Below are 27028 nucleotides of genomic sequence, written 5' to 3'. Positions count from 1 at the left end.
GTGTGGATTTGTGAGCATGGCTAATGAAGTGTGGGGGCTTTAGTGAGGAGCTTTGTCTTTGGGTTTATTATTCTCTCTTAACAGAGCAGCAGGGTTCAGAAGCAGCATGAGACAGCCTAGCTGTTCCACGTTCCCTTTACTTACTGGATTTTGTGATTGTGAGAAAGACAAGACTCTTTCAAATACCCGCATCAATGGGAAGACAAGATAGATAACACACGCCTCCAGAAACTCTTCAGTCAGGAGAGAAAGAAGCTCCCCCAAATATAAGTGGGCAAGATGATCAGAGAACCTCTCCCTCAAACACCTGTTGATATTTGGGGAGTGGGGAAGGACAGTAGTTGGTGGGCACAACACAGAAAAAGATACAGCTGCCCAGAAGGGGTGGGGGGTGATCTGGGAGAACTTTAGCCAAACTCTGTTCCCTCTGGCTGTAGGTATGGTTACCCATGCCTCTCCAGTTTTTTCAAAAGAAGAGGCTATGTATGCCCTCTCCTCTCTCTATCAAAGGCATGTTAGGTTTCCCCTTACTGCTGCCATTAAGGATATATTTTAGATGCTACAACACTGAGTGAGGCTTGTTCCTTTTTTAGGAAAAAGGCAACCTAAAACTCCCCAAAACTCCACTAAAAATATTTTTTAGTTACACTCATATTTGAGAATTACTGGCCTTCACTAGTTTTTCTGAAGAACTGAGGGTCAGAGAAAGTACAAGTCTTTCTTATCCATAGTTCATGTATTTTATTTGGCTGTTATCACATCAAAGAACAACAGCATGTGTTGAATTCTCAGATTGCTGGCACCAAGAACAAGCATTATGAGCTAAGAACAGATAAACTTTGTTTGGCCATAAGCATAACAGCCATTTCATTTTGGCACCTCCTCTGCAGCAATCTGCAGGCTGCCCATCTAAACCAAACTTTCATAAGCACCTGTATTCTATTGTGTTGGTTCTCAAGCTGCAGTCTGTGCCCCAATCTCTTGGAGAGGCCTTCTTAGTAATAGGAAGCATGAAAACTTAGAATCAAGCATGGGGATTCAGATGTTGGGAGTGGAGAGGCTTTGTGAGAGGATCTGTTTCTTATAAAGTGTCTACAAATTCGAGAACCACAACTCCAGTTAACATGTCATATCAACTTGTGAGTGGGCACAAATGTCCTAACGTATGGACATGAATGTAAACTGTCAAGCCCATTCTCGTGTAATTGCTTCGGTTGGGAAGGACAACATTAATGGTCAAGAATATTGACAAAGTAGTCCATGAAGTAGCATTCCACTCCTGTGAGTAATGGGAAATGCTATAGATCGTTCAGGTCAAAATTCCAAAAAAATCAAATAGCTTGCACACCAAAGAAAAGCATATGAATCCAACGGCTCTTCACCTTCTTATAAGGCCTTTGCTTATGGTTTCCACAAAAACAGATTTTGGTGGACAGCTTCATATGAGTGAATAAGTTAAAAAAAAAGGGGGAGAGAAAGATTACTTCATTAGCAGAAAATTCACATACCATTTCTGTTCAATGAGTCCCTCTCACAGATTACTTTAGCAGTTTGGCAATTATTCTAAAGCTTCCCACTCTGTTTAACATCGCACCTAGGTTGTTTACTCAATCAGAACTCTGTTCCTACAGACAAGTCAGCCTGATTTTATACATATATTTATTTTAAACACACACTACCTTCCTCCCACTCCCCCACTGGAATAGATTTTGATGAGAATAGGACTCTTCAGATGAGTCTATTTGTAGCAACAGTATCATTATTACCTAAACAGGCAAAGCACAGAGATTTGTGCTTATGCTGGCCTTTAGATCACCATCTCAGATTCCCTTGGCTCCTGTAGTTGAGAGCCAAATGAAAACTGATTTACGTGACAGTACAATTTATGTAATCATCACCTTGGTAACTATTTTCCTATTACAATTTAGAACCCTGTCAACAAAGTCATTCAAGCCATTTCATAAAATGTTGTGCTCATTCAGTGAAGAGCCTGGCATGATTTTTTTTTCAACTAGATACTGCACCTGCTTTTGAAATTAAATTTTTCCCCTTGATACTAAACTAGAGATCACTCATGTTTCCAAGGGGTGTACAAACTTTGCTAACAGGTTGAACTAGACATTTTAAGAACAAAACATGCACATTCAACAAATGTTGACTTTACAAACAATCTTACAGCCTCAAAAAGGCAGTGACTTTCCATCAGCTGAAAAGTGTAAATGCAAAATACACACCACATGCACAATTTGCTGTGCACAGCAGAATTCTATAAAACCCCACAAGAGACTAAAAAAATGTCACCTCAGTGATGCAACAATTTTCAGACAACTCTATGTGCCCGTACATAACTCATAGTAACTGGGCATGTAGGGATGTATATTGCACTTTTAGCATGAACTACAGACTGTGGATGTATATCACAACCTCAGCAACAAATACAAAACACTAACTCAGAGAAGTTACATTAATAGGTCACGTGACATTCATTTTAATATATGTTAAAGAGAACTAATATCCCTCCTGATTTTTTCTATGCAGTTAAATAAAAATTTTATTAGCATATTTTTATATTAGGTTTTCGTAGTTATGTATTTTATATATATATATATATATATATATATATAAATAAATAAATAAATAAATAAATAAATAAATTTCTCCAGTTAAGTAACAAGATTTCCTTCCATTAAAATAAATTTCCAATATAACATGCAGCTGAATTAGGAATTAGGTTGCATATCATTTTCACCATTAACAATGCAGCTCTAAGACATATTAGGTCAGCCAGACGTTTATAGAACTATGCAAAAAAAAAAAAAAAAGCCTTTAATTGCAAGTTGTTTTATAAAATCAGCTCTGGAAGATGTAAATGTTCTAAGCTCCATGCGACTTCCAAAACAAAATAAATATTTATGAAAGTTCTCTCAGCAAGTTCATTTACCAGTTGGTATTTCTCTATATAGAACATCTACACCATCTTGTGGAGACAAAAGGTAAAGTAAGAAATCTCTAAAAACTCAAACTGATACCAAGAGCTGCTTTAAAACTTACTAAAACTATACAAAATATTTACATTTCAGAATAGATAGAATTAAACCATTATAATCTGTACATTTCATAAAACATCCAAAAAGCAAGCTAACAGCAACCTCCCATCATGACAATTTAGTGTCATAAGCATTTGTCTTTGTAGATGGGGAATGAGAGAACACAAGATTTGTATAGGATACCTGCAGAACAAACCTCAAGTCTTCTTATCTTAGAAAATGACAAACATGAAAATCAGTGACAAAACTTAGATCTAACTGATTTAAGACACATTTTTGCATTAAGAGAAATAAAGCTAACACAAAAAGTATGATTACAAACTTCTGAAAAACAGCCCTGCATAACTGAATTACCAGTATCTTAATAACTACAGCAACATTTTAAATAGTAAATGTTTTAAAAAGGTACTGCAATGTCAAAACTCCCAACCCTTTACAATAAACCTTCCAGATTTGTTTTAGATGAAATAGCTTCCAAATAAATTCAATATATAAAATACGATTTTGATTAAGGGCTGTTACTATAAGGGCGATTACTATATTTAAGAGTAAACTGAAAACACAACTGTACTTTCAATAATAAAAATGAAGTTTATTCTCCTACCAGTACGTCATGCACTAAGGCCTGGTATGTCCAAGTATGGTGTAGAGGAGTTGCTAAATCTATGTTTCTGTCAACAAGGACTAACAAAGGCCTTTGGAAGCTGTAAATAAAAGACATTTTGTCAGTAACTCTTTATACATATTTGGAGGAGTCTCTCAGTCTCTTCAGAAATATCAGAGATATTCTTTGGAGTTTTTCTGTACTGCCAATCTCTTTAAAATAAGTGACCTCACACCTTAGTGATTCAGGGGCCAAATTAGCAATCAGCATTACCCAAAAGAGTAACAGTATTGTGAATTCATTGTTTCATTTACTATGGTACTACATATTCATATTTAAACAATATGACAGGGGAAATATTTTGTTTATATATATTATTCTCACAGCAAAATGACTGACCAAATATTATTTTATCAACTACAATTGGTTAATAACATAGTAAAAGCATCCTGATTGGTTAATAATTTAGACTGGTTAATAATTAAATCACAGTGTTTTAATACCATGTGCTGCAAAGAGCCGCAGGAGACACAATGAACAGCCACTTACAACTCGGGAGCCTGAGTCTGAGTATCACTGCTTTAAATATTATTCTGCAAATTGTATGTACTACCATGCTGAATTTACAACTTTAGGGAGTTTGGCTTGGGACATAATTAACTGAGAGAATTCACAAAGATAAGATTGAGACCAAGAAATCAGCAATATTAAAAAAAGACTGAAAGTTACATTAAATTCTCATCATCCATATAAAAGCCCAAAGACATATAAACCTTCATATTTCAGGGGAAAAGCCAAATCCTAATTGGCAGGTATTAGAAAGAAACTTCCTGTTTAGGTAGATTGTTCCATAATTTTCTGTTACAGAGTTTGTTTCACCTTCCTCTGAAGCATGCTGGAGCTGGCCACTGCCAAAAATGGGATACTGATTAGATAGACATGGGTCTGATGTGATAAGGCAACTCTCACGCTCTGTTATAACTAAAGAGCTACCACACACAATTTTAAATCCAAGTCAAATAACCAGCACCGACCAGCCTTCTTAGTTAATAGCTTAGTTACACAGATTCATGACTGATTATTGAATAGAGACTGTATTAGTATCGATGGGTGATAATTACCTTCTAGCAATGGACAATAATAAAATAATCAGGATGAATAGATTAGATTTGTCAGCAGCTTATGAAATTATTGACTCGTCCACGGAAAGTGGTGAGGTGGATGGATGAAATAGTTTGGGTGGGTTTGGTTCTTCTGAAAAAGATTCTAGGAGTAGTACTGAATCACTGCTTGTGCCCCATGCCCCAAAAGGAACCTCACATCTGCAGTCTCTCTCTCGGGGGCCCATCATGCCACCTCTCCTGTTTGATTTGTACGTGAAGCCACAAAGAGCTTATGGCTTACATTGTCATCAACATGCTGATACTCAACTCCGAGTAAAATTTTCAAAAGTGCCTAAGTAGATTAGGAAAAATCAGTGAGATTTAAACTCCTAAAAGGGTGTTTTTTCCTACTTCTGAAAAGGGGACTTCAGCACTTTTTGAACGTTTTATCCCATCTCCTTTTCAATGAACCCAAATACTATCATTTCATTACTCTCCAAGGGTCTGAAGACTAAGCTACAAACTCTGCCACGTCACTGTTTACTCTTTTCCCATCTCATTTATGAATATTTCTTCCATGTTAAAATAAATTACGTATTTGAGGGCCAGATCCTGCACAAATTTGTGTGCTGTATAAGCCAGCGCATAGTGGATTTGCAAGCCACATACAAGAGAACAGGCTTCTACAAGGGCATAGCCTATATCACAATGCACTCCAGCTTATCCCCTACATATCATGCCGTTGTTTCCCAGCACATAAAAAGATACAGTGTGTGCACTGTGACTAGATTAACATATCAGTAATTCACATCCTTGTCAATAAGGTAAGTGGTGTAACAACCATCATCAAACAAAAGCAGTTAATACAACTGCTGTATTAGGGACGGGAGAATGAGGAGCCAGGGCAGACAGGTCAGAGTAGACCAGTGGACCCAGAGCAATGTGCCACTACGAGCAATAAGCCTACCTAACTGAAAGACAGTTCTTGTTCTGTTAGTAAGAGGTATCTTATGTCTGTGAAAGGCAATGCAAGATGCTTTGTATCACCAGCCCAATGATACACACAGTATGAGGGCACCAAAAAGAAGCAGCCTCACCACACAGTCCCAGAAGGTCATAGGGATAAACAGACATGGAAAGTGGTGATCCTCACAGTCCCACAGGGGTAGGTAAAGAGTAGTGGAAGAGAACGGTAGTTGCCAAACCCCCTCCCCGCCCTCCAAAGAATGTAAATTCACTTTGTTGGTAATGATCTTTAAAGGCTTTAATAATCCTGGACTGGGATATTAGAGAGACCGTTTCACTCCATACCTGCCCTGTGGCAATTAGGATTAGCTGGAAAGAACTTGCTGTTTGTTTGAGAGGCTGAAATAACCAAGACCAATGGCAGGACTCTCTGAGAGAGTTAGTCTGCCTTTTTTATTACCGACTAAATAAAAGGAAGGTTATGAATATGTCTGAAAGCAACACACCATTCATTCTCATTCTGTAAGTTGATATGGTAGACATTTTTGCAGTATATTTGATCTTTCTGGGTCTACAGTTGAACAAAATGTTTGTCTTCTTTAATTATATGAAAGTTTTTAGCTCAGGATCTGAGGGCTACATTCTATCTACCCATAGTGTTTAATCTGATGGGGGTTTTGTTCTATTAATATGAACTGACATTTATTTTCCTTAATATTTCTGAAGACTTCATAAAAGCAAGTTACTCTCAGGCATGAACCACGTCTTTGCATGTGTCTGTACAATGTCTAGCTCAAGAGTCCCAAGCCAAATGGGGCCTTTTAGCGTTACTGCAACAAATATATAAAAATAATGCAAAATAACTGTAGCACACTACCTGAATTGTCCAGCCCCAAGTGCGTCACCTGTGAAAAGACTGTTTCTGGCATCTCTGAGGTTCTCTCGGAGTTTCTTATCTAGTTTCTAAAAAATACAAAGCATCTTTTTACACATCGGTGAGGTTAGCGATTCTCTCAACCAGTTTGTACAATGGACAAAGTTTAAGACAGATGAGCTTTTGCTGATGTCAAGACAACAATTTTCCAAATTTTAGTTTTTCTAATAGTCATGCTACTGCTTAAGTCACACTAACTTACTTTGGACACAGTTTCTCTGACTTGCCATATTGCTATCTTGACAGAGAGGCAAATTCCTGATTTTCCAGACAATCCAAGTCCATCTTTAGTGGAGTGTCTGTCTCTCTCTCTCTAAGTACATATTAGTTAGATTAAAAAAAAAAGTGAAGAGAATCATGCAAGTTTCAAAGTCAGGCACTTGAAAGATAGACAATGCTGGATTTATGGTTACTCATGCGAACTGAGTTCTGCCTCCTTTGTGTCCAGCTTGTGCACTGAATGAGGCAAGGGTCCGGTGGAAAAATGTGATTATGTAATTAAAGCCTGTATCATAATGCATATGCACAAGGGGAAGAATTAAGGCTGCACTGACAACTGTAAATATGGTATTTCCCAGCTTTCAAATGCCCGGTGTTCCCACTACAGTCTACTACATTGTTATTGTTTTGCATTCTGCCAAAAGTTTTCCTAAGGACTGGAAGCAAGAGAAGGGAAATGATGATTTTAAAAAGAAAAGGAGGACTTGTGGCACCTTAGAGACTAACAAATTTATTTGAGCATAAGCTTTCGTGAGCTACAGCTCACTTCATCGGATGCATTCAGTGGAAAAACTAGTTCAGTTACCATTAAATTTTATATTCTATGAAAAAAATCACATCTCTAATCTGATGTCATTAAAGAGGTAAAAAATTGCAACTGTAGTCTTGTGAAACATTTCAGATGTGCTATTGACTAAGTAACTAAAAACAACAGTGTTTTGTTTTGTTGTCTTTCCAGCAGTCTCTAAATTGGAGTCAGAAATTCTACGACACTCCCTTTGTTGTTTTGGGAGTTATTTGGATCTCTCCCTTTCCCCCTCCCTCCCCCCCCATTTGTTTTTGTTTTGTTTTTTTAAAAAGGAGGAGACAGATATAAGCAGTCAAGTAACCTAGGTTCCCATTCATAGACCTGAGGGGAAGACTGCTGCAGTGAGGCATTAGATATCTGGGGCCAGCTCCAGGAGGAGGCTTGCAGAGGTGGCTTCAGCTGTCAAGGAGGTAATGACGGAAAAGGTCTGGCCAAAGGAAAGGAGAGACTAAAAGATCCATTCATCTTCTCTATATGTACAGGGTATGGGAAGCCCAAAGAATTCAGCATAGGCCACTGCAGCTGCTTCATCACTCACTGTTGTCAAACTAAGGAAGAGTGAATCCTATAAGTTTGACAGCATACCATAACAATTCTCACTATGCCAGCATTTGCTGCCTTGGCACATTTGGGTGAGTCACATTTTAAGGTTGAAGCTGCTATTATTTCCATTCAAATGGGAAAGATTCCTATTGCCCTGTCTTAGCAGGATTTTGAAAGGCTGTTTTAGTCATTTATTCTCCATAGACTTTCATAGCCAAATGCAGATAAAATATTTTTTCTACATAATTTTAACATTATTTATAATAATGTGTCTAATTAGGTCATATAAGCCATATTTAGATATGGATAATTGTAGCTGAAATTAAAGTTATATCAGCTTAAAGGGACAAATCTTTCCCATTACTAAGCAATATTGCAGTAAGTGAAGGAGGCTTTCTCTAAACATTTATTAACAAAGCAATTATCTACTGTACTCATTCTCCAATTACCTTTGCTTACTATTAGCACATTCCCAATTTACATACAACAAAATATTTCGCTCTATGATCATTGCACAAATTCTGATGGGATCCAGAGATCCAAACAAGCACATAAAAACTACAACCATTAACTAAAAAGTATGACTACAATTATTTACACAAGCATTTTACACAATGCTAACTACCATGTGACAGAGCAGGCAGGGATACATTCCTAGGGTGCTATGTCTAGTGAAAAAGGAGAAGATGAGGGACATTTTGGGCTGGAGAGACATGTGCACCTCCACCCATTGGAGTCTGCTTTCTAAAGATTCTGTGTCTGTGTGACTAGTCACACAATTTCTACAATGAGGCTCTGTGGAAGCAATGTCAGGAAGGAGAACCGTGGCCATTTTCTTTCAGTTTTCCTCTCTGATGTTAAATGTTCAGGGTTGGAAAAAATAAAAATAAAATGCTATTAGGACATTTATTTGAAACAATCATATATTTAGTCTTACCACTGCCACCATTTCTGCTGCAGTTCCTCTTGAGCATCTGATTATAGGAATAGCTCCTATTAAAAGATACATTGACCTCTATTTACATTATAATTTCCAGGTCACAAATAATTATACTGCCAAGTTGTGATTTTTATTTTTTTAAAGCAAATGATTTGGGGTGCCAAATTTTCAAAACACGCTGTCTAAACTGTATATAAAGTATGGCTCTAGTAGTCACTATCCATGAGATCACAAAAAATGGTTTATATCAATACATTTAAACAAAGTATTATAAAAACATAGTAAGAATGATAAATACTTAAAATCATGTTATAAATATATGTTAGTAGTACATTGACAGTTACAGGAATTGCCAGCTAATATAGTCAAAAAACCCCGTTCTCTTACCTATCCCACATGCAAATATTAAAAGTTGGGCTGTCAAGCTATTAAAAATATTAATCACACGAGTAATCGCACTCTTAAAGAATAATAAAATACCATTTATTTAAATGTTTTTGGGTGTTTTATACATTTTCAAATATATTGATTTCAATTACCACACAGAATACAAAGTGTACAGTGTTCACTTTATATTATTTTTTATTACAAATATTTGCACAGTAAAAAACAAAAGAAATGGTATTTTTCAATTAACCTAATACAAATAATGTAGTGCAATCTCTTTAACATAAAAGTTGAACTTACAAATGTAGAATTATGTACAAAAATATAACTGCACTCAAAAATAACACATTGCAAAACTTTAGAGCCTACAAGTCCACTCAGTCCTAGTTCTTGTTCAGCCAATCACTCAGACAAATGAGTTTGTTTACATTTGCAGGAGATAATGCTGCTCGCTTCTTGTTTACAATGTCACTTGAAAGTGACAACAGGTGTTTGCATGGCACTGTTGTAGCCGGCGCCACAAGATATTTACATGCCAGATCCTTTAAAGATTCATACGTTCCTTCACGCTTCAACCACCCTTGCAGAGGACATGCGTCCATGCTGATGATGGGTTCTGCTCGATAGCGATCCAAAGCAGTGCGGACTGATGCATATTCATTTTCAACATCTGAGTCAGATGCCACCAACAGAAGGTTGATTTTCTTTTTTGGTGGTTCAGTTCTGTAGTTTCCGCATCGGAGTGTTGTTCTTTTAAGACTTCTGAAACATGCTCCATACCTCATCCCTCTCAGATTCTTAAATCTTGGGTTGAGTGCTGTAGCTATCTTTAGAAATCTCACATTGGTACCTTCTTTGAGTTTTGTCAAATCTGCAGTGAAAGTGTTCTTAAAACGAACAACATATGCTGGGTCATCGTCCAAGATTGCTATAACATGAAATATATTGCAGAATGTGGGTAAAACAGAGCAGAAGACATACAATTCTCTCCCAAGGAGTTCAGTCACAAATTTAATTAACATATTATTTTTTTAACGAGTGTCATCAGCATAGAAGCATGCCCTCTGGAATGGTGGCCAAAGCATAAAGGGGCATACAAATGTTTAGCGTATCTGGCACTTAAATACCTTGCAATGATGGCTACAAAACTGCCATGTGAACAGCTGTTCTCACTTTCAGGTGACATTGTAAATAAGAAGCGTAAATAAGAATTATGTCCTGTAAATGTAAACAGACATATTTGTCTTAGCGATTGGCTGAACAAGAACTAGGACTGAGTAGACTTGTAGGCGCTGAAGTTTTACATTGCACTCAAAAAACAAAACAGATACGTAACAAAAAAAAAATCTACATTTGTAAGTTGCACTTTCATGATAAAGAGATTGCACTACATTACTTGTATGAGGTGAATTGAAAAATACTATTTCTTTGCTTATCATTTTTACAGTGCAAATATTTGTAATAAAAATAATAATAATAATATGAAGTGAGAACTATACGCTTTGTATTCTGTGTTGTAATTGAAATCAACATATTTGAAAATGTAGAAAAACATCCAAAAATATAATAAACTTCAATTGGTATTAACAGTGCAATTAAAAGTGCGATTAATCGCAATTCTTTTAATCAGGATTGATTTTTTTGAGTTAATTGCATGAGTTAACTGCGATTAATCAACAGCCCTAATTCAAAGTTAAGAAATTTTAAAATATAATTTACATTATTTATGCTGTTTATTTACTTTTTCATTTCTCGCTGATTAGACAATCAAATAGATTAATCAAGTTTGCTTTTGCTTAGTTGTTTTTGCTTTTGATGCTCAGGGTCTCTTCCATTACTACAATACTGCAAGATCTGGGTTGCAACTCATTGCAGGGGAATATTTATTTATTAAAATAAATTTTTCATTGGAATTTCAGGCTTCACCTGTCATATACTGAATTTTTAAATACATGTAAGTTGAAACGCTGAAGATTCAAGGGGCTCTGTAAGATACATTTTACTTCTTGCCACAGAAACTAAGGCATTCAACAGGTTCTAAGGATCCTTCTAATTCTGAGTGCCCTGGGGGCTGCTAAACTCTCCTCCTCAAGAAGTTACAATTTTAGGCAGTGAAAAGGGAAGTAAATCTGAGAGCTGTCAATTAGCACTTCAGTGCTTATAATTTTAAGCATGTTAAATTTTACTCACTTAGTTGCTATTAAAATGGACATATACACTTTTCAATAACTTCTCTGACAGTTATCCAACCATTAATGACAAACATTGATAATATCTTGTATGCTATCTAACAAAAACTTGTTTATCAGCAAAAACTCTGACCATTTCTCAAAATCTCAGAATGAGAGAGATTTTATTTTGTTGGTTGTCATCAAGATTGGTTGTTTGTCATGCCAAAAAATGACAGCAATTTTATTGTAAGAAAAGGAGAAGTAATGGAACAACATATCCTTTATTTTACAATATGAATTATTTAAAATATTTAATATTTTCATAAAATTAAAAACACTCCATGACCAAGCTAGTTATGGTGTTACTGACCATGAACTTTTATGAAAAATATTAAGGGTGGGAATTTCAAAATTATTCAGCATTCGCTCAGCTCTGTTCCTAATTAAGCAGTTTTCAGCATGAAGCACTGAAGCAGGAGCATTTTTACCACTGACTTAAACAGCAGCAGATTTATGCCAACAATAAGCACTTTTGAAAAGCCCACCTTAAAAGTCATGGTTTGTGTTACAGATGTTATGACTGTGACAGAGAGGTTTAGAAACAGTTTTAAAAATCTACAGTAGACTATGAAATCCTCTTCTATCACCTTCACAATCACAAACTCTGTGTAGGACATGACTGAAATAATAAGGTAAAGGTTGTTGTGAACTATGAGTTTGAGTTAAAAGAATATCCAGTTTTCAGTGAAAAATATTAAACTAACACCTTGCACTTCCTATAGCACCTTTCATCCAAGGATCTCAAGACAAAATTTTTCAGACACTAAGACTCCACTCTTATAATGGGAATTACTGCCTATTCAACAGTGTTTTCAGAGCAAAACCCAGGTCTAGTGACTGGCCAAAACTTACATATCAAACAGAATCCAGGGGTCTTGCATTGACCCTACTTCCTCTCACAGACTGCATATGTGGAAGTTTAGAGACTTACAATATGTAATTAAAAATGCAGATCTCTTAGAAGGCACAGCGCATTGAGAAATATACCGGAACTTGTAAACTTACCAAGTGTAACAAAAAAGCAGAAGAGACTATCAACCACAGTGTCCATAATGGCCTCCATTTCAGTGTCCGTTATATCTGGTCTGTTAATGGCTAAAACATTGTAAAATAAAGAAAAAAAAGTGGAGTTACAGTCTAAAACTAATATAAAACACAGTGAGGAAATCTCCTACAGCAGCCAAGCAGTGACTCTCAGTCATCAACACTGAAGAAGTGACCAAAGTAAGAAAGCTGTGATGAAGGCCCCACTTAATGCTTCCACTCCTGTTCCCAATTAATTTTTTAAAGTCACGAATAATGGAAAAACATGAAGAAGAAATTAGTTTTTACTGGTTAGAGCAAAACCAACACTGTGCAATCTTCTTCCACATATCTTACAATACATGTCAACCCTGACCTTACCCTATTACTACCGCAGCTATGGGTGGAGATGGAGAATCAAGACAATGCGTGTGGTGATTTTGGACTAACATCCACTTGGAAACCAGCTTCCTGAGGTGGAACACACTGTGCTATCTAGAGAATAAAAGTTCTGTATCTGTACAGATATTACAATATGTTATTTTATATATTAAGAAAGTTCCAAACTCAACGATCTGTAACATATATAATAATTACTCCATTAATGGTTTAAAAATATTTTGCTATCAATGACAATCTGCATGCAAATCTTCTGATCCAGGGATAATCCCAAAGTATTTTATAATATAGATAGGGAGATACACAGAGTCTGTGTGTGTAAAACCTTCCCTATAGCTGCTCTACTGTAGCGTAATAAATTTTATCTTTAACTAATATTTCTGATTCTAATAAAACAGTATTAGACAAGCTTGGCTATCAACTTCTGTTTATTTAGGACATTGTGGTAACAATCACCATTTTACACAACAAACCTAAGTTGGTTACGTATACATTTTTTTTTTCTTTTTCGTGGGGCAGGAAAAGATTGTGAAGTTAGTTTACTCTAGGTTCATCATATCTTAATTGAAATCTACAGAATATTACAGTATTTGAATTTTGAAAAATGAATTTGTTTAGAAAGGAAGCAAAAAATTGGGTGGACCCATTCTAACAAGTTGATAGGAAAAAGTATTTAATGACTGGTTATTGCTTAGAAGACTGGTAATTACTGTCATAATTAGAAAACTATCCTCTCTCTGATCTCCCAGCCTCCTTAGTAGATCGCTGGTAAAATAAAAAAGGCAGGGATCAAATATCTGCACCTCAGATTTTTAGGTGCTTCTGTTCAAGAAGTTATGTTCTCCATGGCTAATACTTGAATAAATATGAATAAATAAAAATTAAGCATGCACCCATGTACAAAACTAATGAAGAGTGACTCTAAAAACTGACAGATTTCAGAGTAGCAGCCATGTTAGTCTGTATTCGCAAAAAGAAAAGGAGGACTTGTGGCACCTAGATTAACCAATTTATTTGAGCATAAGCTTTCGTGAGCTACAGCTCACTTCATCGGATGCATTCAGTGGAAAATACAGTGAAACTCATCACTTCATCGGATGCATGCTTATGCTCAAATAAATTTGTTAGTCTCTAAGGTGCCATAAGTACTCCTTTTCTTTCTAAAGACTGACTTGTTAGCCAATTTCTATGCTGGTTCCAACTCACTACATTCTGGAATAAGAACGTCTATACAAGGAGTTATTCAAGAATACCTGTTCCTGAATAACTCCATGTGTAAATAAGCCCTGTGAGTGTGTACAAACCTATAGTAGTACGTTTTTCTATTTGGAGCACTAATTTCAATTTTTTTTTTTTTTTTTTAGAACTGTACAATATTCTTAAAAATGTTTACGTTTAAGACAGTACTCTTCTGCCACTAAAAAAACATACACAGTAACTCCTCACTTAAAGTTGTTCCAGTTAATGTTGTTTCATTGCTGATCAATTAGAGAACATGCTCGTTTAAAGTTGCGCAATGCTCCCTTATAAGGTTGTTTGGCAGCCGCCTGCTTTATCCACTGCTTGCAGGAAGAGCAGCCCGTTGGAGCTACCTGGTGGGGGCTTGGAACCAGGGTGGATGGGCAGCCCTCCTATCAGCTCCCCCTCCCCTAAGTTCCCTGTACCGCAGCCGCCCAGCAGGCTATCAATGGCTGGGCAGCTCAGCTGTCCCTCCCCTCACTGCCGTGTGCTGCTCCTGCCCTCTGCCTTGGAGCTGCTCCCGGGAGCCTCCTGCTTGCTGTGTGGGGAGAGGAGAGGGTAAAGAGGGGTGCTAATGTCAGGGTGTTCCCTCCCTCCCCACTCCTTTACCCCATTTCCACAGAGCGGGGTTGGGTGGGGTGTCGACGGACACAGGACAGGGCTCAGGATGGAGGGAGCTTGCTGATCTACTTTAAAAGGCAATGTACTTAGAGTGGCGTCAACGTACTTAAAGAGGCAATGCGGGTCTCTCTCTCTCTCTCACACGGTGTGTGTCTCTGTCTCTCTCTGGCATGCTGTCTCTCCTCCCTCCATTCGCGCTGCCTTGTAGAATGTGAAGCTACATTAACAACGTGTTAACCTTTGAGGGCTCAGCCAAGTGCTAGTTCATAATTTAGCAGTAAGGCATTCCCTGGGAAATGTTCCACCTTCTGACTCCACCACCTCAACCAAGCTTCACAATCATCATTACTGTGTACAGTATTAAATTGTTTGTTCAGAACTTATACTGTATATGTGTGTGTGTAAATATATAAAATATAGTCTTTTGTCTGGTGAAAAAAATTTCCCTGGACCCGAACCCCCACTATTTACATTAATTCTTATAGGGAAATTGGATTCACTTAACATTGTTTCACTTAAAGTAGCATTTTTCAGGAACACAACTGCAACATTAAGCAAGGAGTTACTGTATTTTCACTCAAGATCAGAATAACCAAGTGGTTAAGGCATTGGATTTTAAGATCCTATTAACATGTATCTGCATGGTTTTGAACCCCATTTCTAGTAAATTCTTGTGAAGTCAGATTAACTCATCACAGAGACCTCTTCTGGCCTTAAAACAGAAAAAGATTTTAGATTTATATATCTGCTAAATTGGAAATCCTCAATTACAGAACAGAACTCATTTAAGATCATTATTAGATATTGTTTTGACTTCAGAGTAAGCTTACATTTTAGATATTCAATGGTAACAAATGTTATACAAATGAAATTTTACCTACCACGATATGAGATGAGCTCCTTATTTTGATTACACAATACAAACATATCATCTTCCAAAGTAATAAAATTGAGATACTGATCAAAGACCTACAAATTAAGGGACAAAAAAAGAATCAGTTTAGTTCCACCAATGGCTATTAGCCAAGATGGCCAGGGATGCAACCCTATGCTTGGGATGACCCTAAATCTTTGACAAGCAAGGGGAAGACAGAGGTGGATCACTCCAACTGCCTTGTTCTGTATACTCCTCTGAAGCTCTGGTACTGGCGACTATCGGAGACTGGATACTGGGCTAGATGGACCATTGGTCTGACCCAGAATGGCAGTTCTTATGACTAAGGCTGCGATTTAGCCACGGAGGTCATGGAATCTGTGACTTCCAAAAAGCGCCAACAGGGTCCCCTGTCACCTGCGGAGGCAGGGAGCTGCGGGGTAGCCCTGCTGCCCCAGGTGGCTGGAGGGACCCTCCACTGCTCCCACCCTCCCTGGGAGGGATCCCAGAGCTCCTGGCCATTGCTGGTGGCAGGGGGAACCCCCACAGCTCAGAGCCCTCAGCAGAGGGGGACCCTGGAGCTCTGAGATGCTACGGGTGACGGGGGCCCCTGAAGCTCCCAGCCATGCACAGCTGCCCAGGCTCCCCATTTTGTCACGGATAGTTTTAGTAAAAGTCAGGGACAGGTCACGGGCTTCCATGAATTTTTCATTATTGCCCGTGACCTGTCCGTGACTTTAACTAAAAATATCTGTGACAAAATCTTAGCCTTAAGGATGACAATCATTACAGTATGCTAAGAATAAAGCGTGAAACTGTCTTGTCTTAAACATATATTCATGACTTGTTAAGCTTTAATCTGAAACTGAACAATACCAGATATCTATCTATAGTAACTACAGCATAATTTATAAGGTCTGACATTCAAATAAAGAAACTGAATAAGATACAACTACAGCTGAAATATCTTAGAGAGTGCTGCTCAGAACTATTAAGAAGAAACAAATATTAAATGTTTCTAGGGCACTAATCTACTAATAAAAGCTAGAATATAAAAATTAGACTTTGCCTTTTGTTGAGGTGTTTAGCACTCAATCTGGCTGCGTTGAAAGATGTTCATCTTCACAAAACGATGAAATAATTTCAACACTATCATGAGTGTGCTGTATAACACCTTTTGTTATTCATATGTTCAGAAAAATAATAATGGAAAATACAAATATCTGGGTAATGCGTAAAAGGGAAGAAACAAATGTCTGAGCACTGAAGCCAATGTAGATATACCAATTTACACAAACTGAGGATGTGGCCATGAGAGTTTAATAGTAGTTCTTGTTTGAGCTGAATTAAAAATTTGGTAACCGCTCCTCTCTCCCCAATTGTAAACTATAAAAATGAGGAGCGAAAGTGAATAATGTGATCTGAAATATGAAGAGAGTTCTTCAGAAATATACATCTTTGATACGTCTGCTGCATGTCAATCTTTACTCTAAGTTTCCTCGTTTTTTAACAATTTAGCAGATAATTTTAAATATAATTTGTGCATGGATTGTCTGTCCATTCCAGTTGTACATTCTCAATTTCCAACAAAGATTGCAATCACAAATTATTTATGTCAGTTTGGGAGCAGAAAAATAAAGCTAAAAGGATATATGGCATTAGGTCAGCCCAAATGAAATGAACATTTATATTTCATTAATATTTTAATACTAAATGCTTTGTGAAACATTAAAAAATGCAGAGTTTTTAAAAGTGAAGGTCCTTTAATATCATAGCCTGCACAATTTCTTACCTTCGCTACTTGTGTTACTGCACTAGCCCCTAAAGCAGCATTTGCAATATCTTCCAGTTTACTTCTTGAAATGGCAGAAATAAAATTTAAATAATATGATTCATAAAGCTGATTTCGAAGATCCTGAAAGCAAAAATTAATAGCTTTTACTCTCAATAGGTACTACAGAGCAACTAGCTAAAAATGAAGATACTTCTTAAAAATTCAATAATCTTTATTACCTAGTGTTCTAGTTATCATTGAAATTAAATTATTCTGTTGTGCTCAGCTGACTGTTGATACATAAAAACACTGTATTGTATATTAACGGAGGTTGCTAGATGTAGGGATAGTTATGAAATTAAAGAAGTAAAGTTATCTTAAGTTTGGTTAAGAAAATAATATATTTGCGGGTATGTCAGAAAAGGCCCTAATCATCCAATAAAGGAAGCTGGTGAGAATAAGAAGTTATAAGACCAGAATGTAACGTGCAAAGAATGCATGGTTCAAAAAATAATTAATAAAATAAAAGGCTGCAGTAACAAAACAAAGAAATACGGTCTGAAAAGAAGCAAGCACAAACTTTCCCATTGTTCTGCAGGTAAGCAAGGAAAGGGAGGAGGAAGGACAGCACTAATGATAAACTGCTTCAAACTGGGTTTTTGCTCAAGCTAGCAAGTTAGCTGAAGCGTACAAAGGGCCATGAATCTGAAGGTTCTTTATCAGAACCATTCCAACCATGCTGAGACAAACAGGTTGAAAGGACTATTCTCTGGTCTGGTCTATCTGTGAGCATAATTGATCATATGCTTACAGATGTGTGTTACTGTATTGGGTATAGTACATTGCTTATTATTTACGGTTTTTTAGGCACATTTAAAGCAATTGCACAACTATCATCTGGCCTTTGGACTTAATAAAGGAATTTATGGAGTAATGTCTGGTGGTGCCCTGTCTTATTAATATTCATAAATAATAATTCCAACACTGGACACATAACATACCTAACACAAAACATCAAAAGCAAGGAAATGAAACTTCAGCTATTTAACAGTGCATATGTCTCTACTATTCCACCCAAATACAGACTACACCATGGAGCATAACCAGCAGGGATGCCTATGTTCAAATCACCCTCTTCCCACAACTACACAGCCCCTCCTGGCTATTGCTCTCTCTTAAAGTTCTGGGAAACATCAGCTTCACAAATTACAGTCTGGATACAGAAGTAGTTTTATAACAGAATTCCTTTTTGTGGCAAATACAGATTAATACATTCAGTATGTTAAAATTTGATAAAAGATGCACTCATAATCTCACATGAATTAGTTCTGGACTCCTATTTCAAACATTAAGTGTGCACATTAGTTACCTGGCACATTCTGTCAATATTTTCTTCTGTTGGCATTACAAAGTATACTGCTGGAACATCTGGAATAGGATCTCGATCAGAATGCAAAAGCCTAAGGGAAAATCAAAACTAAGTTACCTTTCCAATTACTGTTGTTTCTCTTCCTATTCATTCAACACCATGAACATCAGAAAATAAAATGTTTAGTTTTATGAGGATGATCCAATTTTGTAGAATTCCTCTTTATGTCTTATGAAGCTTGATTTCAGCAATATCACCACACATACAATGGTCAATTATTTCAAAAATTAAAAAAATATTACTTGCTAGACGAACACTAACCCTAAATTAACAGTTGAGAGCTCCAGGATAGCAGGCTGACATTGCTAAGTTCTGTCTCTGTTATGAAGGGTAAGAAGGAACGGAGAGGTGGCTGGGTCTATTCAGCCCTTTATGGGGCCCAGAAGGAAATGCAAGGGCACACAGGATGCACATACATCCTCAACATTTGCTTGACAAAAAAAATCCTCTCTCATGAACATGCAAACTCACAGTTGGATCAACGTGGATAAATACTTGAAGAAGAATACTGGGTTATTTTATTTTTATTTATTCATTTGAGAGGGAGTCCCTCATCTTCCACTGCGTAGGAAATGCTTCTGACTACTTTGATAACTTTACCCATCCTTTAGCCACAGTATTCCTACTGGATTTGGGCAGGGGTAAGAACAGAATCTTCAGTTAAATTTTTAAAAGCGCCTTTGGATTTTTTGTACTGATTCAATAGACTTTGTATGTGATTTTTTAAGAATATAATCAACTGGAGTCTTTGATACATGGTTTGAAGAATAAGTAAACAGATATAACTAACAAATGTACGCACAAAGTACTCACAGATGCAAGGTGATGCCCATGTCTCTCAGCTCTTTCACTGACAGCAACGGAGAGATGATATCTTGGCCAAATCTGTCATAAATGAGAACCTACAAAACATAGAATGAAAATGTTAAAATATTTATTAATATGAAAATTTTATTAAATTTTGTAAGTTCTTCCATTCCTATCATTACTGTTTACTAAGAGAAAATAAAGCAGAAAAAAAAAACAAATGAGCCACAAAAAAGAAAGATGGAGAAATCTTGCCAGAATCAGTGCTTCTTGTCAGAAACACTTGGTCTGATTCTGTCTTACGGTTGCCAGATTTTTACCTCCAATTGGTTAAAAACTGATAATCTAAACTTTTGGACATGCTGTAAGGTTGCCTTTTAGAGTAAGTCAAGTAGTTTCTCTTACCTTCCATACAGGTTCTCCTGTGCTGTTTTTAATAGGAGGAACATTAAAATTCAACATACGCTTCAAGGCCACTGAAAAATAGTGAGATCAAAACATCCAATTACTATTATGTTAGTTTTACTTTTTCCTTGATAACCGTTGAAACCAAATATGTTTCCAAGGACAAAAGATGCTTTTGTGAGTTAGTTCAGTACTGGTTTTTTCCAAAGGTCCAAAGCAAGAAGACAATTTTAAATTCCTTTTTTCCATAGACTTACAGACTTTAAGGTCATAAAGGACCATCATGATCATCTAGTATGACCTCCTGTACATTACAGGCCATAGAACCTCACCCACCCACTCCTGGCTGAGTTACTGAAGTCCTCAAATCATGATTTAAAAACTTCCACTTACAGAGAATCCACCATTTACACTAATTTAAACCTGGAAGTGACCCACACCCCTATGCTGCAGAGGAAGGCAAAAACAAAAAACAAACAAACAAACAGAAAACCCCCCAAGGGTATCTGCCAATCTGAGCTGGGGGAAAATTCCTTCCAAACCCCAGATATAGCAATCAGTTAGACCCTGAGCGCGCGGGCAAGACCTACCAGACAGACACCTGGGAAAGAATTCTCTGTAGTACCTCAGAGACCCCCCCCCATCAAGTGTCCCATCACCAGCCATATAATCTTTGAGATAAGTCAAGAACAATAGATCTCAACATGAATTTATGAAGTTCAACTAACTATTGCTGACAGAAAGGAAAAAGTCTTTAAACCTGAAGACAGAATCTCTTCTTCCTATCACTGGAAGAAATTGTAGCCAAATGAGAATTTTGTTAATAAGAACAGCTGCCAGAACAGGTCACACAACTCAGCTCAGCTCTGTCCATTAGAGCTATGACTTCCCCAATCTCTTAGCAAGTTTGAATCTTTTAACAAGGAAAGTTACCTTTCTAGCATTTCCTATAGCAGGAAGAACACAAAACATAATGGCCAAAAAGTTTCTTAAGACAATCAAGGCAGACTATAGTAACTCATAAACAGATGGTGGTTACTGACATATTGAAAAGTGCACATTCTAGTATGTGCACCTTTAAAGAAAAAGTAATAATGGTTAAGTTATGGGAGGTAAACTCAGAACTAATAAAAAGGAAATATTTCACAAAGCATGCAGTCTGGAATTCACGCTACAGGTGGTGAGCAAGTTAAATACTATGAATGGATTTTAGAAGATGGAAGATTAGATAGCCAAAGGAAAGAAAATAGTCACAAATTACTAAAGTTTAGAATTAAAATACATTTATGTATTGAAAAATGCTTAATTTTTGACTCAAGCAACAAATCACATTTTAATATATGATATGTCATTCCAACAAGTGTATGCTAAAGTAAATCTGAAAATACCAAAAGAATGCTGAAAATTATTTGGGCAGAGGCACTCCTTTTACCTTTTCTGGTGGAGCCATACAAACATGTGGACAGAAAAATAAAAAAAAATAAATATTACTTCCTCAGCAGCCCCAGAGCTTCCCGCAGCCACAGGTTGCTGGATATGGGTCTGATCTCCCCGCGAGAGTGGCCATGCAGGGGAAGAATAAGTCTGTCCCTCCCCACCCTGGCTAGGACTATCAGCCAGGAGCCCCCAGCTAGGCTCCCAGCAGCACAGGAGAAATAAGACCCACCTCCAGGAACCTCCTGTGGCTGCAGGAAGTTCCGAGGATGCTGCCTTCAGATCCCAGCTCTGAAAGCAGCGCAGAAGTGAGAGTGGTAATCCCGTGAGCCCCCCTACAACAGCTTTGTGACATCCCCCCCGTCCCACAACCTGCACACAACACCAAGAAATGGGTCAGAACCTGCACACAACACCAAGAAATTTCAGATGTAAACATCTGCAAACATGAAATTGACTAATTTTCAAATCCTATGGCCACGAAATTGACCAGAATGGACCCTGAATTTAATAGGGCCCTATTAATAAGTTACAGATAACTGCTCTGAGGAGTCTACAATCTAAATTAAGACTGACCACATTGTGAAATATCAAACAGTAGGAAGCAATACTGGGAGATGAACATTACATCAGTCAAAATTCATAAAGTGTACTCAGTACTCTGATGTATCTTTTTTAGTTGCTCTGGACTTTTAAAATAAGTTAGAGGATTCATGGATTGTGCCCAGAACAGAAGAAAAAGTGGAGTTTAGTGATAGCGACTGAAATAAATGAGTAATGACGAGAAATGTGGAAGGAGGAGGAGGTGGTTGTACAGAAGAAAGGATCAAGGATAACTAGATAAAGTGCAGCATCGAAGGATGGAATTGCTTGTAGTTTAAGGAAATTAAAGGAATATCAGACTGCACTATTATTGCAAAGACTAAGTACTGGTTGAAGAGATAAAATAGGAGAAGATGAGATTAAGACACAGAAAGGGAATAACAAGGACTGAAGGAGATACTGTAGTTTATACAGGAACTCAAGAAGTAGGTTGAGATGGTTAACACAGAAAACAAGGAAGATGATTTTAGAACAGAGGTGGGCAAACTACGGCCCGCGGGACCCTCCTGCCCAGCCCCTGAGCTCCTGGCCCAGGAGGCTAGCCCCCGGCCCCTCCCCCACTGTTCCTCCTCCCCCGCAGCCTCAGTGTGCCATGCTGCCGGTGTAGTGTATTAAACTGCTCCACGTAGGAATGTACTACTGATAGCAATTACAGAGAGCAATTTACTACACTACACCGGCGCAATGCTCTGGGCAGCCAGGCAACACTCTGGGCGATGTGGCTGTAGCACTGCCAGCCACTGGTGCTCTGTGTTGCGTGGTAAGGGGGCAGGGAGCGGGGGGGAGGGGGGGGGTTGGATAGTGGGCAGGGGAGTTTGGGGTGGTGGTCACGGGGTGGGGCTGTGGATGGGGTCAGGGCGGTCAGAGGGCAGGGAACGGGGGGGCTGAATGGGGACAGGGATCCCGGGGGGGCAGTCAGGAAGAAGGGGGGGTTGGATGGGGCGGTAGGGCGCAGTCAGGGGTAGGGTTCCGGGGGCAGTCAGGGGACAGGGAGCGGGGAGTGGATGTGGCAGGGGTCCTGGGGGAACGGGGGGGGGGGTTGGATGGGGCAGGAGTCCTGGGGGGGGGGCACCAGGAGATGAGAAGCAAGTGGGGGCAAATAGGCGGTGAGGGCGCAGCCTGGCACTGCCTCCCCTAACCGGCCCTCCATACAATTTCCAAAACCCGATGTGGCCCTCAGGTTAAAAAGTTTGCCCGCCCGTTTTAGAAACAATGTGTTGAATAAACTTGCAGGGCACAATGTGAGTCCAAGACGCCTGAAAAGCAATTATTGCAATAGTCAAGATAAGAGATGACCAGAAGATGAACCAAGGTTTTGGTGAAACCACAAGCAAGGAAAAGAAATAAACAGGATTATGACACAATATGCTTCCCATTCTAACAGTATGCTCCAACAGATGGCTCAAGGCTCCACAAAGCTGGATTACTCATTCAAGTTTCCCTCATTTATATATATGGCTAAATGACAACAGATGATTGAAACTTCAGTATTATTACTGCTGCTCAGTTTTGAAAAGTTACAGAATGAAAATTGACTAAAAAGTCTTGTCGATGAATTAAGACCAGAAAAAAGGAAAATGCACAAGGGCAAAGTGTAGAAGAGGCACATCTCAGAGACACTAATGTCTAAGGCTACGTCTTCACTACCCGCCGGATCAGCTGGTAGTGATCTATCCCTGAATCGATGCCTGTACTCCACCTCAGCAGGAGGAATAAGCGGAGCCAACAGGGAGTTGCTGCGGCTGACTCGCCGCTGTGAGGACGGCCAGGTAAATCGAACTAAGATACTTCGACTTTGCGTAGCTGAAGTTGCGTATCTTAGTTCGAACCCCTCCCCTAGTGTAGCCCAGGCCTAAGAAAAGGTTGATTAATCAGCCCTATTATCAATAGTAGTCCCCTCTAATGTTCACCCTAGTTTTAAGAGTCAAGTCCACCCTAGTTTCTACCTCCTTGACTCTCATGCCTCCTATGTCTTTTGTTTAATCCTAACAGCAAAGTCAAGTAAGAAAGATGTGTTCTTCTGTCTTCAAATCATATTTTATGTCTGCTCTGGTTAGGGTGACCAGATGTCCTGATTTTATAGGGACAGTCCCGATTTTTGAGTCTTTTTCTTATATAAGCTCCTATTACCACCCCCCCACACACACACACTCCCTGTCCCAATTTTTCACATTTGCTGTCTGGTCACCCTAGCTCCGGTCACATATAATCACAACAAAGAGAAATTGTTTCTAGAGACAGCAAACGTAACCTACTAATCACCTTCTTTCCCATAATTTGTGTCATCTCACTAGGGTGACCAGATGTCCCTATTTTATAGGGACAGTCTCGATATTTGGGGCTGTGTCTTATATGGGCGCCTATTACCCCAACCCAGATTTTTCACACTTGCTGTCTGGTCACCCGACATTGATCATGTAGGCAGCGATCGATCCAGTAGGGATCGATTTATCGGGTCTAGTATAGATGCGATAAATTGACCCCCAAGCGCTCTCCGATCGACTCCTGTACTCCAGTTCCACAAGAGGCGCAGGCGGAGTTGACAGGGGAGCAGCAGCACTCAACTCACTGTGGGTGAAGACACCACGGTAAGGGTACTTCTACACTACCCGCCGGATTGATAGTGATTGATCTATCGGGGATCGATGTATCGTGTCTAGTGTGGATGCAATAAATTTATCCCCGATAGATCGTTCTGCTGTCGACTCCTGTACTCCACCACCACCACCGAGAGAGGTAGAGTCGACATGGGAATTGAGGCAGTCAACCCCGCGCCATGAGGACCTGAAGTAAGTCGACCTAAGATATGTCGATTCAGCTACGCTATTCACGTAGTTGAAGTTGCATAACTTAGATCAATCCCCCCACCAGTGTAGACCAGGGCTTAGTCTGCAACAGCAAGACCAAAGCCTGGCAATTTTGGTGCCCGTGGCTCTATGCAGTTATGATTTTATTTATATTTCAGAAAAGTCTCTGCAATATAGTCTTCTTCTGTCACATTAACAGTCCAGGAAAGCTCATTCTCAACCATTTCCATCCGCCCTACTCGCTGGGAACTAACAGTACCACCGAGCTGGCAGAGTTGGGGCCACTCTTGGGACAGCGGATCTGGGAGAGGCCGAGCTCCGTGGTGCGCTGGGGTAACGGGAACTGAGCAGGCGGCGCACAGCAGAGGGGCGGTAGCGGGGACCCCTGGGCGAGGTCAGGCGAGAGACCTCCCCCCCGAAGCCAGCGTTACACAGCTGGCACGGCAGCGGCCCCCGGGGGGCGCCAGGCTTCACAGCCCCACCTAAAAACAACACACGCACCTGGGGGCGGGCCCCGCGCTGCCACCCCTTTGCCCGCGGGAGGGGTGTGTGAATCCCCCGCTCCCCCAGCCACGGCCACTGCCGGCCGCTCCACGCCTCCTTACAGCCACGGCTACCGGCCGGGCGGGGTCCACACGTCCCCTGCTCGCGCCGCCGGACGGGAAAGGCCACGGCCCTAGGCCGAGCCCCCGGGTGCCCGGCAGCGGCTAGAAGGGAAAGCGCCTCACCCGTCTGCTTCTCCCGAATACCGGCCGCCATCTTCACGGCCAGCCCCGCCCACCTCCGCGTACGCACCAGGCAAGCGACGTGGCGCGCCGCCGCACTCGGAAGCAGGTCGGGAGGGGGCGGAGCCTCAGTGACCTCCGCCTGGCCCCGCCCTCGCCGCCTGGCCACGCCCCTGAGCTCTGGTCAGGGCGGCGGGGTGGAGATGGGGAGCTGAGTCGGGGGAGGCGCTTGAGGGGGCCGACCCACAGCCCGCGTGCGGGGGATTTGTTTGTTTCACCTCCCAACCGCGGAGAGCTGCCCGCTATAAGCCGTCCTGGCTCCGAGCCCGGACCCGCCTATTCTAATGAAAAGAAATCGCGCCTGCTGCCCTCGGCATAGAGGGGAGAGCCTCGCATGCCAGCCTGCGCCTGTTGAGTAAAGACGGATAGTGTAGGAACCGGTGTGAAATGAAGTCATGAACAGAAATTACCAGTTCCAGGGTGCAGTACTCCATCCTGGTTAGCGGGGAGCAGTAAATCTGGGGACAATAGCATGTATAGGGAAACACAGCCTAGGATCGTGTAGGAAGAGGATAAGACACACCATGGGAACACATCTTAAGTACCACTTCTTCCTATCTTTGATTCTGCAACCAGAATGCTCATAGACTCATAGAATATCAGGGTTGGAAGGGACCTCAGGAGGTCATCGAGTCCAACCCCCTGCTCAAAGCAGGACCAATCCCCAACTAAATCATCCCAGCCAGGACTTTGTCATGCCTGACCTTAAAAACTTCTAAGGAAGGAGATTCCACCACCTCCCTAGGTAACGCATTCCAGTGTTTCACCACCCTCCTAGTGAAAAAGTTTTTCCTAATATCCGACCTAAACCTCCCCACTGCAGCTTGAGACCATTACTCCTTGTTCTGTCACCAGCTACCACTGAGAACAGTCTAGATCCATCCTCTTTGGAACCCCCTTTCAGGTAGTTGAAAGCAGCTATCAAATCCCCCCTCATTCTTCTCTTCCGCAGACTAAACAATCCCAGTTCCCTCAGCCTCTCCTCATAACTCACGTGTTCCAGCCCCCTAATCATTTTTGTTGCTCTCCACTGGACTCTTTCCAGTGTTTACACATCCTTCTTGTAGTGTGGGGCCCAAAACTGGACACAATACTCCAGATGAGGCCTCACCAGTGTCGAATAGAAGGGAATGATCACGTCCCTCGATCTGCTGGCAATGCCCCTACTTATACATCCCAAAATGCCATTGGCCTTCTTGGCAACAAGGGCACACTATTGACTCATATCCAGCTTCTCGTCCACTGTAACCCCAGGTCCTTTTCTG

The 27028-nt window shown here is 39.8% G+C and overlaps 1 protein-coding gene across 8 annotated transcripts in view; it reads right to left on the bottom strand.

The window, feature by feature from the left end:
* SCFD1 (sec1 family domain containing 1) overlaps positions 1–25845 on the bottom strand; it is a 144640-nt gene extending 118795 nt beyond the window's left edge. For 3 of the 8 annotated variants that reach the window (XR_005225546.2, XM_043548067.1, XM_037900537.2), the window contains exons 1-10: positions 25707–25843; positions 20135–20205; positions 19736–19824; positions 18863–18953; positions 17512–17634; positions 15727–15814; positions 12569–12658; positions 8943–8998; positions 6598–6683; positions 3652–3751 (exon numbers count right to left, since the gene is read on the bottom strand). Coding sequence is in view for 5 of the 8 variants with exons in the window: in XM_043548067.1 (XP_043404002.1) it covers positions 3652–3751; positions 6598–6683; positions 8943–8998; positions 12569–12658; positions 15727–15814; positions 17512–17634; positions 18863–18953; positions 19736–19824; positions 20135–20205; positions 25707–25737 (825 nt within the window). In the remaining 3 variants the exon portion in view is untranslated. Of the gene's footprint in view, positions 1–3651; positions 3752–6597; positions 6684–8942; positions 8999–12568; positions 12659–15726; positions 15815–17511; positions 17635–18862; positions 18954–19735; positions 19825–20134; positions 20206–25479; positions 25684–25706 lie in introns of those variants that run through there. The other 5 variants (XR_005225547.2, XM_043548068.1, XR_006291402.1 and 2 more) reach the window with 4 other exon arrangements.
* Between the last annotated feature and the right edge of the window lie 1183 nt (positions 25846–27028).

This window comes from Chelonia mydas, chromosome 6 (genome assembly GCF_015237465.2).
Source record: "Chelonia mydas isolate rCheMyd1 chromosome 6, rCheMyd1.pri.v2, whole genome shotgun sequence".
In the NCBI taxonomy this organism is placed as follows: Eukaryota; Metazoa; Chordata; order Testudines; family Cheloniidae; genus Chelonia; species Chelonia mydas.
This window is presented reverse-complemented; position numbering and strand designations above follow the sequence as displayed.